This window comes from Poromitra crassiceps (assembly GCF_964638095.1).
Source record: "Poromitra crassiceps genome assembly, chromosome: 13".
Lineage (NCBI taxonomy): Eukaryota > Metazoa > Chordata > Actinopteri > Beryciformes > Melamphaidae > Poromitra > Poromitra crassiceps.
In genome coordinates, this window is record NC_139644.1 from 34,482,993 (window position 1) to 34,500,680 (window position 17,688).

General features: G+C 45.5%; 2 protein-coding genes across 2 annotated transcripts in view; both read left to right on the forward strand.

The window, feature by feature from the left end:
• Nucleotides 1-5,777, forward strand: part of mei1 (meiotic double-stranded break formation protein 1) — a gene marked incomplete at both ends in the record, with an annotated part of 103,967 nt that extends 98,190 nt beyond the window's left edge. Inside the window, 2 exons of the mRNA XM_083650048.1 lie at nt 1,485-1,627; nt 5,503-5,777. Of these exons, the coding sequence (XP_083506174.1) occupies nt 1,485-1,627; nt 5,503-5,777 (418 nt within the window). The remainder of the gene's footprint in view (nt 1-1,484; nt 1,628-5,502) is intronic.
• Nucleotides 1,574-17,682, forward strand: ccdc134 (coiled-coil domain containing 134). Its single transcript, XM_083649685.1, has 7 exons — nt 1,574-1,785; nt 7,163-7,296; nt 8,386-8,507; nt 9,704-9,788; nt 10,641-10,822; nt 14,933-15,004; nt 16,370-17,682. The coding sequence occupies exons 2-7, from the start codon at nt 7,194-7,196 to the stop codon at nt 16,493-16,495; spliced, it is 690 nt and encodes a 229-aa protein (XP_083505811.1). The 5' UTR covers nt 1,574-1,785; nt 7,163-7,193; the 3' UTR covers nt 16,496-17,682.
• Nucleotides 17,683-17,688: the final 6 nt, after the last annotated feature.

Consider the following 17,688-nt stretch of genomic DNA (forward strand, 5'->3'; position numbering starts at 1 on the left):
AGAAAGAACAACATTTCAGCTTTTCGCCAACTGGGCGCTGACCGACCCAGCCCTTAGAGCCAATCCTTATCCCGAAGTTACGGATCTAACTTGCCGACTTCCTTTACCCACCTTGGTCTCTAACATGCCAGAGGCTGTTCACCTTGGATGCCAGAGGCTGTTCACCTTGGAGACCTGCTGCGGATATGGGTTTTTGATTCATCAAAACGTTCAAAATCCTTATACTGTACAGTCAAGCTAGTGACATCATCTAGCAGCGCCCTAGTTGGCAAAAAGCTGAAATGTTCATCTTTCTAGCAAACCTATTTACATTTCAGACTTGAAAGCAGTGTCCTGTCTTGTCTGAGGTGAAATGCAAACTAGAGTCATATGATCAAATGTTTCATGTCCTCTATTACTTTGGTGTATGACTCCCCTCATTTGTTACTTCCTGGCAGGTCTGGATTACCAAGCTGATTGGGCCAGTGCCCAGGGGCCTCCGAAACCTCACCAACTGTGGTCTCATCCTGCTTTGCTGTTTCTCAGAGGCTGTAGCATGCTATCTATTGTTATCAACTGTCCTGCTAGCTTGTCAGTAAGGTGGTTAAATAATGCTTTAAATTTAGGCCATTTTTTTGCGAGGGCATGGCCATTTCCAAAGAGGTGCGTTGACTTCTCACCTCAAGATATCTGAATGAGAATGGGTTATATGGTTAGCTACCCGTGAGTCTCCCCTTTACAGACATGCCCACTTTATGCTAGTTTATGCTAATCCCATGCCGTTTTTGCATGCAGTAAATGTGTTATTTCTATTCTATTTGAAGATATGCATATGGGGGTCCCTAAACAGTCTTGGAATTGCATAAATTGGGTATGACGCTCACTACCCAATGGCCATTTTTTTTTTATTAGAGCTGAACAGTCACGTGACGTCTCCTGCCCCGGAAGAGAGTTCCCCATTCATTTTCTCCATAGACATTTCAAAAAATCTTATGACATCACCAGTGATGTCACAATGTCTGCTCAAGTGACATCACTGATGACATCACTTCCGGGACTTTATGACATCACTGATGACATCATCATTTATGTCACAATGCCTCCTATGACATCAGTGGGACAAAAATGTAAACAAACATTGCACACATGCTCCCTTTTATATATAACATAGATAGATAATGACTGCAGAACTGGAAATGTCCTTGATTTTCATTTCAGAAATTTGGTCACCTTTACCAATCACAACTTATTTTCTACCTAAAGGACCCAGAACGTTCTGGACAAAATTAAATGAACTAACAATAACAAATAAATACAATTTGAGAGATAACATATCATCAAATGGGGTTCCATGGCCCTAATGTAGAATAAATTAGGGTCCTTAATATGAAAAAGGTTGAGAATCATTGCTGCTCTACACTACAGTACACCGCCAAAAATGATAGATTGGGGAGGGGGGACTGGTTTACGTGGTACCACGGCACGGTCTGGTGTGTCTCCGTAAGTCCTCCGTGTGGAAACCACATCCTCCTCCGTGTATTCGCGCTCGCTGGCTCGCTGTCATTCGTCCAAGGCAAAGCCAGCCGGTGCTGTGTGATCGTGGCGCTGGCGGAGTGGAGCAGCGAGAGGGAGCCGCATGTAAATGACCGTTTGCACCGCCGTGTTGTCACCTGAGGATCGAAGGCAACTGTCCCGACTCCCGTCCTCGGTCGACGGGACCTTTGCGCGTGTGAGAGGTGGAGATTAAACTGCACTTCCTTGGAGCAACACCGTTCGCTAATCGCTGCCGTTTGGCGCTACTACACGGTGAGTTTGTGATGATGTCCAGCGCTTACTGTGCTGACCAGTGGCTGCTGGGTGGACCCAATACAGGGGCATACAGATGCGCTGACAGGCGCCATCGATCCGTCGACGGTCCCAACTTTAAATAATGTGACGTTTATTTGGTTGATCTCCAAAAGCGCTCCCCAGCCTCTCCCCTGGGTCCCTCGTTGAAATCCTCTGATTGAATCGTACATAAGGCTGTAATTATGATTGAGGACTTGATATTTATTTAGCAGAAATGATCTAACATGATCACCAGGGCTCCATCATTAATTAATAATTGGCTTCTAATGAGTGCATTAAGTGAATTAACTATTAAAATTAGACAGTCGCAGTGCTGAAGCGAGCTCGGGTCAGGTAGGGGACATGCAATCAATTAACCAATCTAATTGAAGGTCCACATCACATGACAGGCTTTCAGATACAGCCATCATCATCACCATTACGCATGTCCGCGGCGCTCCCTCTGCATGAAGGATGGCAGAGAGAGATGATGTGTCAGTCCTTGAACCTCAAACCTCCCATGGTAAGCTTACAGCCTGAGGGGGATCTGGATCTGTTCCCACAGCACATCCAGCTGTCTGATAGCCTGCCCTAGCCTCACCGTGTGCTTTCACCTCAGCTAGTTTTGTCTCATAAAATTAATGTCACACAGAGGTGGTCAGTTAATGCATCTGCCTTCCCTCTCGTGGTAGCCTTTAGGTTTGATTTGCCAAGATTGGAGAGGTGTCAGAATAGTTAATTACAGTGTAGGATATTGGATAAATGTATCACACCTGGGGGCTTGGGGATGCACTGGAGCTATCTTCACGAGTCTATAGTGTGATGAGACCTGGCTGGTGCTTATGTACCGTAGCGGATTTGAACCCGGGTCTCCCACACAGGAAATCAAACGTCAACTCCTGTGCCACAGGAGAATGTTGCTGGTAGAGAACAAAGTATCCCCTGGCCAAGAGATTTTATGTGCGCTTACAACGGCTTCAGGAAGAACCACTCTGCCTTTTGGACCTCCCCTTGGCAGAGGCACCTGGCCCGCCGCCCGACTGGTGCCACAGCGACAGATCCGATCTGAAGCGGGGTCCTCCTCCCCTCCCCTCCTGGAATACTGAACATCTGTCAGTCGGCTGAAGGGGAATCGATCCAGCTCAGGATCCCCCCAGGGAGAATATTAAAGAGGACAAGGCTTCTTGCGGGGCTACTCTAGCGGAATGTGTGTGTGCTGTTATTCCTCCTGGACTAAATGCAGCGTACACCTCTCCCAGTGAGATGCGTGGAGGAGAATTGGGTTGTGGAGATGCTGTCGTCTCATAGCTAGAGGCAGAGGAGCAGTAACCAAACTGGAATGCATGTTAGTGATGATGTATCCATCAAAGAGCTCATTCCTCCCCTAGGTAACCCCGTGTAATGTTCAAATCAAAGAGCACTCAAAATGAACATCTCTATATCGCCTGGCTGCCACATGATCGCCTCTGGAACATGTTTGCTCGCTGTAAAGTAGGCAATCTCATTTGGTCAGCGAGCGTGTAGCCAAGTGTAATAATCACATCTCAAAATGCGATGTGGTTTTACAGCGAGATTTTCCTACGTCTTATTTTCTAAAGTGCCTGACCTGTGTGATGAGGTTGCGGTTGCCTGCTTGCTTACAGTTAATAGATGCATTTAGAGACTTGTTTCTGTGCTGGCGGTGCCATGTTGAGAGATGATGACTGAAGTGTTGCGTCCTTTGCACGTCACCTCTTAAAATCTCAGCACTGTGCCTGGTCGCGCTGAAACGCCAGCCCAGTGCTGCCTGCAGGATACGTGTTGACTCAAGTCAATCGTGCCAATGGTGATCATCTTCTTGCTCATAAAATATGTGTCAGAGCAGCCTCGCTGTCTGCTGGGAAGCACGCAGACACCTCACACAGCTCGCAGCCGTAGGAGAGACGAGGCCGGGGGTGTAGTAGTGCATGGGGGAGCGCAGGGGAGCGAACTGCACTTTTTCTTCAAGGTTTGTTTTTACAATAGTCAAATTGGGGGGTGTTGTTCCTCATATGTAGGTGGGCTCCCCCAGTTCTCCAGATAGCACTACTACACATCTGGGCGAAGCCCTCTTGTCTTCCCTGGCTGTTATCTAGAAATATTGGCTCTTTTGACCAGCACTTACGGATATTTAGTGCGCTGTTTCTCAGAAAGCTGGGAAGCGATCCAAAAGATGTTCTCAGAATGCACAAATTGGTCTTACCCGAACACTTTCTTTTCTTCACTCAGCGGTCCTCTGGAAAAAACACGTGTTTCTGCTGACAGTGTAAGAAGCAGAAAGTTAGCCGGTGCGTTCGTTAGAAGTTGATTGTTTCTAACAAGGGGCTTGAAACGAACACAGAAACCCACAGTCGCAGCCAGCGCAGCTCCGACACAAAGGGAGTTTGTTAGCGTTTGTCAACAGCTCAGCCTTTCTTGCTGCCATGTTGGCCGGCCGGTCCCTAAATAACCTCTCGATGCCTTTTGTGAGACCGGCGCCCTTGGCCGGGCTGTGTGGCGCGGAACAAAAGCTGCTGTAAAACAGGGAGAGAAGTTTCTGTGTAAATTGATCAGAGCTGGTCTATGTTATAAACCCTCTGAGATGGGGAATGGATGTCTTGGAGCATATTATTTTCCTCGCTGATGGGAATGAGGTTGTTAGGGGGGGGGGAACAGGGGGGGGGGGGACACACATTCAGGCCAAATGAACATTCCTACCCACGAGACGTTCGGCGGGTGCATAGTGAGATGGGAGCAGCGAGGGGAAAATTGGTTCCTCGGCAAGTAGCTCACTTCCCAGTCCTTCAGATTGGAGAATCGGCAGCCAGACTTGTAAAGATTAATTCTATCAGTTCAAATCAAGTCCCTGGCGCTTTCTCCTCCTCTCGCACAGCCTCGCGCTCCAAATCCATCTCACCCTCGCTCTCTCCTGTCCTTGTGTCTTTCAGTTTTACTTTGCAGCGTCTTGGCGAAGGCAGATGAAATATTCAGCAGAAAAGCTGTTGCCTCCCTCAGGGCCCCTCCTTCCCACCCCTCCAACCCACCCCCCCAACACCCTCTCTTGCCTCCCCATCCTCCTTTTGCCTCTGTCACAATCATTCTCTTTCTTATATAGCCTCTTTGCCCCACCTCCCATCTTATATAGCCTCTTTCCCCCACCTCCCATCTTATATAGCCTCTTTCCCCCACCTCCCATCTTATATAGCCTCTTTCCCCCACCTCCCATCTTATATAGCCTCTTTCCCCCACCTCCCATCTTATATAGCCTCTTTCCCCCACCTCCCATCTTATATAGCCTCTTTCCCCCACCTCCCATCTTATATAGCCTCTTTCCCCCACCTCCCATCTTATATAGCCTCTTTGCCCCACCTCCCATCTTATATAGCCTCTTTCCCCCACCTCCCATCTTATATAGCCTCTTTCCCCCACCTCCCATCTTATATAGCCTCTTTGCCCCACCTCCCATCCACCCTCCTGTCTAACTTGCATCTCTCTGATATCATCGATGGAGTCCACCCTGCATGATGCATGTCATGTGGGTTTTGTCGTACATTGTCTTCTTCCCGCCGCACGCTTCTGTTTTCTGCCCTTTTCTTAAAAACTGGGCTTTCATCAAATATTCATTTGACGAGGCCCCTATTTATAGCCATCTTTCCTATTTATCTTCTCATTTTCTTCCCTCCCTTTCAAATGTATTAGAAGCCTCTGATGGGGAGAGGAAGTTAGAAGCCTCTGATGGGGACAGGAAGTTAGAAGCCTCTGATGGGGAGAGGAAGTTAGAAGCCTCTGATGGGGAGAGGAAGTTAGAAGCCTCTGATGGGGAGAGGAAGTTAGAAGCCTCTGATGGGGACAGGAAGTCAGAAGCCTCTGATGGGGACAGGAAGTTAGAAGCCTCTGATGGGGACAGGAAGTTAGAAGCCTCTGATGGGGACAGGAAGTTAGAAGCCTCTGATGGGGAGAGGAAGTTGTATTAAAAGTAGAGATGACCGGTTTTAATGATAACCGTGATCAAATTCCTTACGATAACTGTACTGTTTCAAATTTTCATTATCATTAAAACCGTGGTACCGTGATTACCATGTTACCATGATTACAGTGCTTTGAAAAACATGGTAAATAAATACTGTAATAAAGTTGGTAACCGTCTCCCAGACGCAGACATGCAGCCTTGGCGAAATGATTTCAGTGAGTGTATCAATCCTTTTTGGGTCTGAGTTTTCAATATAAAACTTGGTGAAATTATTTCTGTGAGTGTATTAGTACTTTTTGAACATTTTCAGCACATTTTAACAAACCGTGATAATACTGATAACGTGATCATTTTGGTCATACCGTTACATCTCTAATTAAAAGCCTCTGATGGGGAGAGGAAGTTGTATTAAAAAGCCTCTGATGGGGACAGGAAGTTAAAAGCCTCTGATGGGGAGAGGAAGTTGTACTAAAAGTCTCTGATGGGGACACAAAGTTAAAAGTCTCTGATGGGGACACAAAGTTAAAAGTCTCTGATGGGGACACAAAGTTAAAAGTCTCTGATGGGGACACAAAGTTAAAAGTCTCTGATGGGGACAGGAAGCTGTATTAAAAGTCTGAAGGGGACAGGAAGTTGTATTAAAAAGTCTCTGATGGGGAGAGGAAGTTGTATTAAAACTAAAAGTCTCTGATGGGGACAGGAAGTTGCAACTGTGAGAATGTTGAGGCGGCCCACTGCTTTGGATGGAGGGAGCGGGCGGGGGGGGGGGGGGGGGGGGCTGGGACAGAGTTGGTAAAAGTTCCTCTGTGTTTTGGCAGACATCAGATGGGTTGTTTCAAAGGCAAATAATGAGCCTCTCTTCAAATGCCTGCTACCCTCTGTGTTCCATATTGACCATTTATGCCCAGCATGTCTCCAGCTGCTCCAACAGGATCACAGGAGAGAGCGCCTTTCTGGGGCCCCTGAAAGAAGAGGGAAAAAGGCAAGTTCTTTATGAATAAGAAAGCTTCTCCCAAGCCGTTTTCACATGAAAGTGAAAATCTCCTAACAGGATCAGAATGTAAATGTGTCCAATAACATGACAACCCCAGTGGACGGCGCCGCCCATGGCTGCTGTGGCGTTACTGTGCTCTTATGTGAAAAAAGATTAATGCACCTTAATGCCAAAACAAGTTCCTATATGTTACATAACATAATGGCGAATAAATGATATCTGATTCTGATTCTGGAAGAATTCCGTTTTAAAAGGGTGTGACCTGAAGTGCACTCTCTTTCTGTCACCCTAAATGAATGGAAGCAACGTGACGCCGCGTGGCAGCGCTGATGTTTGATGTTTTTAACAGTGTGATTTTACATCTCCCCGCCCCGGCCTGCTATCTGTGTGTGCAGAAGAGTGCCTCTCCGCCGCCCCCTGCTGACCATGTGGAGAGTGTGTGCGGTGGTCCTGGCGCTGGCTGCTGCGGCCCTCGGCTCGGTGGACTCCGACGCGCACAGGCCGAGACACGACTCCAACCTGGAGATCTGTATCCTTATGCTGTCGCTAGCAAGCGGCCGCACTGGCAAATGCCTGTGTGTGTGTGTGTGTGTGTGTGTGTGTGTGTGTGTGTGTGTGTGTGTGTGTGTATATACCTGTATATGTATGTGTCTGGACGAGTGTGACCATTATGCACATCCACGGATACTCGTGTGTGTGACTTAATGTGGCAGATTAGTGCATGAGTGTGCATCTATGTGTAAATTAGGCCCTCGTGACGCAGTGAGTGTGCATCTATGTGTAAGTTAGGCCCTCGTGACACAGTGAGTGTGCATCTATGTGTAAGTTAGGCCCTCGTGACACAGTGAGTGTGCATCTATGTGTAAGTTAGGCCCTCGTGACACAGTGAGTGTGTATCTATGTGTAAGTTAGGCCCTCGTGACACAGTGAGTGTGCATCTATGTGTAAGTTAGGCCCTCGTGACGCAGTGAGTGTGCATCTATGTGTAAGTTAGGCCCTCGTGACACAGTGAGTGTGCATCTATGTGTAAGTTAGGCCCTCGTGTGACACAGTGAGTGTGCATCTATGTGTAAGTTAGGCCCTCGTGTGACACAGTGAGTGTGCATCTATGTGTAAGTTAGGCCCTCGTGACACAGTGAGTGTGCATCTATGTGTAAGTTAGGCCCTCGTGACACAGTGAGTGTGCATCTATGTGTAAGTTAGGCCCTCGTGACACAGTGAGTGTGCATCTATGTGTAAGTTAGGCCCTCGTGTGACACAGTGAGTGTGCATCTATGTGTAAGTTAGGCCCTCGTGTGACACAGTGAGTGTGCATCTATGTGTAAGTTAGGCCCTCGTGACACAGTGAGTGTGCATCTATGTGTAAGTTAGGCCCTCGTGACACAGTGAGTGTGTATCTATGTGTAAGTTAGGCCATCGTGACACAGTGAGTGTGCATCTATGTAAGTTAGGCCCTCGTGACACAGTGAGTGTGTATCTATGTGTAAGTTAGGCCCTCGTGACTCAGTGAGTGTGCATCTATGTGTAAGTTAGGCCCTCGTGACTCAGTGAGTGTGCATCTATGTGTAAGTTAGGCCCTCGTGACACAGTGTGTCTCCTCCTGACCTCTTCCTGTCAGACAAGCGTCTGTTTGAGACCAAAAGGAAAGACCAGCTGAATGCTCTGAAGAACCTGGTGGAGCTGAATGACATCAACCAGCAGTACAAGATCATAGACATCATGCTCAAAGGGCTCTTTAAGGTTGTTGTGTGTGTGTGTGTGTGTGTGTGTGTGTGTGTGTGTGTGTACGCGTGTACGCGCTCTCTCTCATCTCACCTCACAATAACATGCTCAAAATCAGCTTCCATCCACAGTGCTTTTGTCTTTGGGCAGCAGCTAAAACTACAGAGCAGACGAGGCCAATAGCATCAAATAAATTATTGTCAGAAACAGTGACTTCCAGGAGTGTAACGCTCTTGTGCTCTCAGCAGATGGAAGGATGAGAATCAGAGAATCAAGCATGTCAAATCCAATGATTGCATTCATCGTCATGTTGGCTTGCATTCATTTGAATGTTAATTCAGGGCTGGGCTGTTCACAGAGCGCGTTCACTCGCGTTACGCTATGCTGGAGGCTTTGTTTTACTGTATGCCTCCATTTCCCAGAGGACCGCTATCTGCTGTATGTATCTGCCTGCTTCTCAAGGACAACTAGCCTAGTCAACCTTCAGTGGCTGAGTTACATTGTCAGCATTTCTAGACTACCGGTACTCTCTCTGTGTGTGTATGGGAGAGAGACTACTACTCTCTGTATGTGTACAGGAGAGAGAGTGGGGGGAGGAGGGAGACAGTGTGTGTTTAAGTCTTCCTACTTGTATTTTTCCCTCTGGTTCTCCAAATTATGTGTAAATTGAGTTTGGCGATATTCTAACCACATTATATATATATAGTGTAAAATCTCTTCTCTCCGTTGATGCATATGTCTGTTAATGAGCATTGACTTTGCTGTATTTGTTAGGCACACCACCCCAGTGATACAGCATAAATTCATAGTAGGGCTGAGTATCGATTAAAAAATGACAATACCAGTACCGATACCAGTTCCCTTAAAGTGATACCGATCTCAATAAAGTACTTCATTCAATACCTTTTTTATGTATGTACTTCATTCTGCACGCTGAACTGCCACCTCACGGGCCAATCGAACGTCGCATTAAATCGAAGAACGCTTGCAGGTGATTGGCCGCGATCAAAACCATACTAACAGTATTTCTTCTCTCTCGATCTGTGTACAAAAAGGATCGAATGTAGGTACCGTTTGACTGGAGAAGTTTCAGTACTACTTGCTACTGGGTTATTTTGGTCGATACCTTAAAGGTATCGGGTACAGATATCCAGCGCTAATTGATAATACATGTAAATATAGCAGGTGATTGAGCTGCTTCCCTTCTCATGTAGGTGCTGGAGGACTCGAGGCAAATCCTGGTGACGGCCAACATGCAGCCAGACGACCCCTTCCCCATGGACGACAAGATCAAAGAAGGTCCGCCTCACACTTTTTTTTTTTACTCCCATCTTGTCACTCTTACACTCTGTCCCTTTCTCTTGCCCTCAAGGTCTAGCACCATCTCACTCCGTAATCTTCTGTCTTAACACTGTCATCCGCCACCTCTGATTGGTTCTCTATCCACTCCGTTACCTGTCTCTAAACCTTCCTGTATCTGATTGGTTATCTATCCACTCCGTTACCTGTCTCTAAACCCTCCTCCTGCCTCTGATTGGTTATCTATCCACTCTGTTACCGGTCTCTAAACCCTCCTGCTGCCTCTGATTGGTTCTCTATCCACTCTGTTACCTGTCCCTAAACCCTCCTGCTGCCTCTGATTGGTTATCTATCCACTCTGTTACCTGTCTCTAAACTCTCCTCCTCTGATTGGTTATCTATCCACTCTGTTACCTGTCTCTTAACTCTCCTCCTGCCTCTGATTGGTTATCTATCCACTCCGTTACCTGTCACTAAACCCTCCTCCTGCCTCTGATTGGTTATCTATCCACTCCGTTACCTGTCTCTTAACTCTCCTCCTGCCTCTGATTGGTTATCTATCCACTCTGTTACCTGTCACTAAACCCTCCTCCTGCCTCTGTTTGTCTCTCTCTCATCCTCATACCCTGTGTCTGTAGTATCTGCCCTCTCTTAAAAGCCTGTCTGCATGCCATGGATCATGGATGTTTGCTTAGCTTTTGTCTCATGTCACCTGATTCTCTCTCTCTCTCTCTCTCTCTCTCTCTCTCTCTCTCTCTCTCTCTCTCTCTCTCTCTCTCTCTCTCTCTCTCTCTCTCTCTCTCTCTCTCTCTCTCTCTCTCTCTCTCTCTCTCTCTCTCTCCCCATCTCCAGCTTACTCCCATGTGGTGGAGAACACAGCATTTTTCGGAGACGTGGCGCTGCGTTTCCCCCGTATCGTCCACCATTATTACGACCGGAACGCTGACTGGGGCGGTCTGCTGCGCTGGGGGCTGCGCTTCTGCAACCTGACGGGGGTTTTCACCGGCGGTGCCCACCAGCATGTCCTCACACTGGTAAGTCCACCAAGCCATCACGCTCATCATCATCAGTGAACAGTGTAGATGCAAACATGTTTTGTTTTTGAGTCTTTAGCTGCTACCGGGTCATAGTTGTTTGTTCTAAGCAATATTTTGTAATGTTAATTCCCTTCTTTACAGCACACCATGTAGCTAGAATGCACTTACCACAGCCATCTGCCCTATAGTGTTGCTTGTCAGTTGTCACTAGTTCTATTGTCAAAATCCAGTGAGGTTATGAAGGCTGCCTGCACACAGAATTAAATTCAACATCCCTATAAGTGCACAGTGAAATGAAAAACGTTTCCCCTCACAAGGGTAAAGCAAGAACTAAAACAGTATTAACAGAGTACTATTATCTGATGTTTATCAAATACATTACAAAATAACATTTTTGACACCAACAATATATATTATGCCGTTTTTTTCCACGATTTAAAATAAACTAGTGGCATCAGTATTGATGAGGTTATCAGTATGTAATTTATTACCGTAAATTCCGGACTATAAGACGCACCGGTGTATAAGCCGCGGGACCAAAATTGACTATTTTTTTCTTCTATAAGCCGCACCGGTCTATAAGCCGCGGGTGTTTTGATGTTTAATTACCATATGAAAGGGTTCGTGCACAGAGAGGAATGTCGGGAAAGCGATGGCTGTTTGGGGAAGCTCCCATTTATTAACATTTCAACAAAACAAAACAAAAGTCAGGTCACTAATCCCCAGACAAAATCACACAACAATAGGCTATATGTGCAGCAAACCTGTAACCAGAGAAGTCAAGTCACTAATGCTCGTCTTCCTCTTCTTCCTGCGTACTGAAACCACCAAAGTCCTCATCTTCAGTGTCGGAAACGAACAGGTTCAGGGTGGCTTCGTCAACCACTCTCCTCTCTCCTTCATTGTCACTCAAAACCAACGAACTCCTCTTCATCTATAGCTGTGTTTCCATTACAGTTTTTCGCAAAAGAATTGCGATATTTCTACAACTTCGACAATGTACAATTGCGACTTGTAGGCGTTTCCATTGAAGTTGCGTTTGAGTGATTCCCCGTTGCAGCAGCTGCCACAGTGATTACGCACGGGGATCTGCCCCATATCCCGTCCCCTGCATGCTCAAATCCAACCAATGGTCAATGGAAATCCCAACATGAAGTTACAATGCATATAAACGAGCCTGATTATCAATTCAAAAGAAAATGAGTCGCAAAATGTTGCTGGCTGCGTGAATGCAGTCAGCGCGACAGGCAGAGGAAAAAAGGTAGCCTAATAGCCTACAACTGGTCCGATTTAGAGATGGAGGGGGGAAAAGGCTGATTTGGTTCTATAATTGCACCTGAAACGTGTGCAATGTATTAGCCTACTCACAGTCACTGTATTCACTTCAGACAGCACCACCGCACCAGTGTGTGCTTTTCATCCTCTCATCTCGCCGCTGTGCCAAATGCGCGCACACAGGCAGCCTGCTGTCACCATGGACCGATTTCTGCCATTAAACATTATCTAATTTGCCCGGCTACGCTTTTGCACAACACTCGTCTTTCTGCTAGGTAGCGTTGCTTCAAAGTTTTCCACTTGCTGCGGAGGTTTTGACACGGCTATCGAACCTTACTTACCAAACTTATTTTCCGCTCCTTTTCCAAGGGATAATATGGGTCACATGACGTGCAAATGCGAAAAATGTGTTTCCATTACACTTTTGCGATAAACTGCTATATCGACACGTCTGAAAAACCACCTCATGATCATCTACTGCTCGTTCTCATGCTGTCGAGAACGAGCAAAGCTTTTTTTTGGTGAAAGAATCCTCCAGGGCGCTTCTTGTTAACAGTCCGAGTGAGTGGCAGGTCGAACGTCAAAGGCACTTCATCCATATTTATGATCTGCTCCGGTTCGATGGAATATTCCTTGATCTTCCTTTGTGTGAATTCGCCGAAGTTTGTGATTTTCTCCTGGTAGTCGGGGGAGGGAGTTGATGGGCTTGTGGCCGTTTGCTTACCGTAATTACCATATGTAAGTGGTCACGCACAGAGGGGATTGTCGGGAAAGAGATGGCTGTTTGAGGAAGCTCCCATTTACCGTATTACCGTAACATTTCAACAAAACAACATAACACAACACCACCGTTGTTTATTTTTACAGTGCACACAGTGTCCGCGGTGTGGTGAAAAGAGGGCAAGAGAGGAAATTAAAACAGAAGTGGATTTATAGTTAGAAAGAGTGCTAAAAAAGAGAGATTTTTTTTTTTTTTTTTTTTTTTTTCTGAAAAAATCCATAGATAAGACGCACCGTTATATAAGCCGCAGGGGCCAAAAAACGGGAAAAAAGCCGCGGCTTATAGTCCGGAATTTACGGTACTTGGTAATTAAACTTGGTCTTTGAGAAAAGTAATCTTGGAGTGCATCTGTCTTAACCTTGCGAAGCAGCTGGATTCACGCGAGATCATGAGATAACGGCTGTCATTGCTGCAGACTTTTCCACATAGTGTGGCCTTTAGAAGAGTAAAGAGCCAAGCAGATGAAATGGTATTATTTATTTAATCTGTAGGCTAATTAACTAAACTCTGGGATTAATCTGTGACCTTAGTCATGTGCCAAGAGGATTATAGTGGATTAATTCTCTGCTTCAAGAAGCCTCAGCACCCAGGAACCGTGCATTCATACGACCACACTTCTGCCTCAGTACTCACAACCCCCCGGGCCCGGCCCGCTCAGGTTTCAATGCTGAAATGGGAAAAGACACCAGAATACACAGAAGAACGCTATGATTCTGTTTTAGGGTTTGGTGATAATTCCACATTATTGTTTATCATCTTTCAGTGTAATCTTATTGTGATGATATGAAAATATTTTCATATCATAATTCATAACATCGATTTCTGCTGTCTTTACCATAATCAACCCACTTTGTATCATTCATAATCTCAGTAATATAAGCACATGGGCAGTGTTTACCTTCTCTCTGTTTTGCTCATGGAGATCTCCCATTTCCTCCTCTGGCAAAGCGCTCCCTTGTGACACGTTTTACGTCACAACGGAGCTGCGGAAGTTCTGCTCTAGAGGCAGAATCTGCTCCGAGGGCGGCTGTTATTGTTTCTTTTTATTTTTTAAGTATGCGCACATCCATCTAGCCTTAACAAGCCTTAATGACTTGTAGCTGGCAGGGAGTTTCTGCAGGAGGATTTTTCTCCATAGACCAGAACTGCATCGCGTCTTCAAGCGCCCAGCTCCAAGGCCGCGCCCCTTTTTAGGGGAAAGCCACCATAGTAAACGACGGTACAAGAAGCCGAAACCACTTCAAACAAACTATTTAAAACGGTTTAATTTGATAGAGATATGCCGAAGAGTTGCTGTGTTGTTATAGTTTCACTAACAATAAAAAAAAAAAAAAAAAAAAAAAAACTGGTCTGCGATAGGGTAGGCGACGGCGTGACACCGTCAATGTGGACGATGCATGTAACCTGGTGGAAACTGGATACAGCGTTCATATAAGGCAAGTACCTCGTGTCGATGTATCTTGCGCATTCTATGGCCGGCCGAGTTGAAATATATTGTCATGTCATGGTGTCTTTGGGTCATTTATAAAGGAAATGAATTCTGTTATTTTTCTATAGATGTTTTGGGTACTGCTATTTTACATTGAAGTCAACGCGAGTGGCTTGTGTTATCCCCCAAAAAGGGGCGCGGCCTTGACGCTTTGGATGTGCAGTTCTGGTCTATGAGGTAAACAGAGAGAGAAGGTAAACACTGCCCATGTGCTTATATTACTGAGATTATATATGATACAAAGTGGGTTGATTATCAGTAAAGCCATCCTTTAAAAACTCTCATAAAATGATGTGTGCATACATGAACCATATTGTGATACATGTATAGAAAAATCCTTCATGATATTGATTTCCACCATATCGCCCAGCCCTGCAGCTGCCTGGCAATAGTATCATCCTGCAGTTTAGCTGTAGGATAAGTGCTGTGACACCGTCTCATTTCCATCCTGTATCTGTCTTCTGGAGGACTGACAATTTGTCCCCCCTCTCCTCCTCCTCCTCCTCTGCTGTGTCATCTCTCTCGTCTCTCATCATCTCTGTCGCCTCTCCTCGCCTCTCAGATGTCACAGGAGCTGGGAATAACAGAGAAATCCCCAGACTTCACCAACCCGTACCGCACAGAGAGAGACGATGTGAGTAAGACAGCATGTGCCTGCTGTTTGCCTCTTCGGCCATACTATTCTGCAACATCATGTACATCTGGTAACCTTAGCAACCACTCACTAGTGACCACCTAGTCATAGGCTTTCACATCACAATGCGCAAGGTAGAGCGCAAGCTGGTACCTCGGTAGACTACAGAAACATATTTTCACCTTTCCAGATGCACTAGCGGAGTCACCAGGAGTTTAACAAACACTTCCAACAGCCTATGTGTTAGTTTTCTGTAAATCGTCTGTTTGAAATGGTGTAGATAGATTTACTAACGACATGAATCATGTGCTACGTGAATGCTTTTAGGTCTTTACATTGTCCATCAGCTGAACTAATTCAACAATGATGCTATCTAGGCTTCTTTCGAATATGTGAATATTGCAATATATCGTTTTTCTAATTTGGTATCCACATTCTTTCAGGTATTATTTCCCATGGCTGTGACTTTTTGGCCATGTTCCAATATGTTTTGAATGTAGTGATTTTCTAGCCTGGGTAGTGATTTTCCTTGGTGCTCCGGCACCTACAAAACTTCCGCCTCCTGTAAATGTCGGAATGCCATTCGACACGTATTTGGGGGGGTCAAAGTTCAATGTATTAGTTGAACTTTGGGTGCAAAACCTGGCAACATATCAAGGTGGTACGCGTCACTTTTCGGCTGCGCAACTGTTGAGGAGAGCGCTCCCGCATCCTTTGCTCTGCCAAATTAGGCTATGGTACTTACATTGTGCAGCAACATGCAGAGCCTCGTCTTTTTGACTGTCGAGCTTGCAGACACAATGCTGCCTCACTGTACTTTTCCACATCAGGGATTCACTTCATATCGCTGATCTGCTTCACATTCTCTCTCCCTTCGCAGACTCTCTCTGATCAAAGTGCTCACATTTATTTGTTGAGGGTTTTTCTCAGAGCCAGTCGTGACTTCAGGCAATCGTTAGGGAAGCTTGTGGGACCTATACATCTCTTTCTCACTCTTCTCTTTCTCTGTCTGCCTCACTCTTTCTCTCTGTCTCACTCAGTCTCTTTCTCTCTTGTCTCGCTCTGTGTCTTTCTCTCTGTCTGTCTCACTCTTTCTCTCTGTCTCGCTCTGTGTCTCACTCTTTCTCTCTGTCTCACTCAGTCTCTCTCTGTGTCTGTCTCTCTGTCTCACACTTTCTCTCTGTTGCTCTCTCTCTCTCATCCCTTCCATTCTATTTCATATTTGTAAGAGGGAAACAGACGGGAGAAGAAGGAACACACATACAGGCGCACATTTTCTTCAGAGAATGTAGCTAATGGAACAAAACCACTTTCTCTCACACCTTAAAATCTTTCTCATAAAGCCATGTCCTCTCTCCACCGCAGGTGCTCCACACTGCAGAGGCCTTCCAGAAGATCCTAAGGGAGGAGGAGAAGAGGAGGAGAAAGGAAGAGAAGAGGAAAGAAATCCGGAAGGGCCCTCGCATCTCCCGCTCGCGCAGCGAGCTATAGTGCTGCTTCACCCCAGTGCTGACAGAGAGCAGGAGAAGAGGGGCAGCCGCAGAAGGAGAAAAGAGCATTATATGCACTGTCCACTCCACAAGGGCCGGCTTGAGTTGTAGACTCTGATGCCAGTGGAGATGTTGTCTGGGGCCAGGTGCTCTGTTGAAAACAAGAGAGGAGCCCTCGATGTGACATCAAGGGCGGCCTCAGTGAACTGCTGTACTCGGTTACAGCTAATTTAAAAATAAAAATAAAATGTAAAGATGCTGTGAGAGGTAGAGAGCCGTCTCCGAAATAGGATTTGAGAAGGGAAACACTTTTGATAACATGAGGATCATAACGGTACTTTGGGAACATCATTCATTTGAGTATAATGAATTTGCTTTCAAATTAAATAAATTAAACAATTGCAAAAGCCATTGTGTTATCTAGATTTGATAATGTGTCTAAAAACGCATAAGCTTCAACTAAGTGTGGTCCGCCAAGTTCAGAGATGCCCTTGCCACTTTAAAATGTGGCCTGTCTCCGGTTAGGTTAAAGCTTGAATCTGTGATTGAAAACTTGCTGATTATTATTATTCTTTTTCATCTTTGTTTCCTCCCTTTAACTCTGAGCTAGATTTGTTAGAGACTCCTATGGATGTTTGTGAACGGATAGATTTATGTTGCAGTCCAACAATGTTTGGAAGCGTTTTACATTAGGTGTGTGTGAAGGTGTGCAGTATATGTTGCTGTCAGCTCATTTTCTGTCTTTTTGAATAATTCATTGTTTTTTCCTTCCCCGCAGAGAGGATCCTCACTGAACTTGCGTTTTTATCTACTTGGCAATCTCCCTCAAACCATTTGTGTCTTGTTTCCCCCCCACCCATAGTACTGTTCTATCACCTGTAAGCCCATTGGTTAATGAAACCGCTTTGACCTTGTGAAAAAATAAAGAAATATGTGATCTTTCAGCTGAGCTGCTCTTCATGAGGCATAATGTTTTGTTTTTATAGAAGTATTTTTTCCCTTTTTATATTTTGTTGGAAATTGACATATTTTAATTGATTAGATCTATCGAATTGAGAGGATTGATGTAATTTTGAAATAGTACTACGACTGTTATATAAATATATGTATATTCAGAGAAACAATATCATTTCTGCAAAGTTAATGAACAAACCTACAACTTTGTTCATTTTGTTATCAAATTTAATGAAATAA

What these genes read in the sequence shown, in the direction of transcription:
- ccdc134 (XM_083649685.1), top strand. Translation starts at nt 7,194, where the DNA reads ATGTGGAGAGTGTGTGCGGTGGTCCTGGCGCTGGCTGCTGCGGCCCTC. An exon ending in TGCTCAAAGGGCTCTTTAAG is followed by an intron (nt 8,508 to 9,703) that starts GTTGTTGTGTGT and finishes CTTCTCATGTAG; the next exon opens with GTGCTGGAGGACTCGAGGCA. An exon ending in GGACGACAAGATCAAAGAAG is followed by an intron (nt 9,789 to 10,640) that starts GTCCGCCTCACA and finishes CCCCATCTCCAG; the next exon opens with CTTACTCCCATGTGGTGGAG.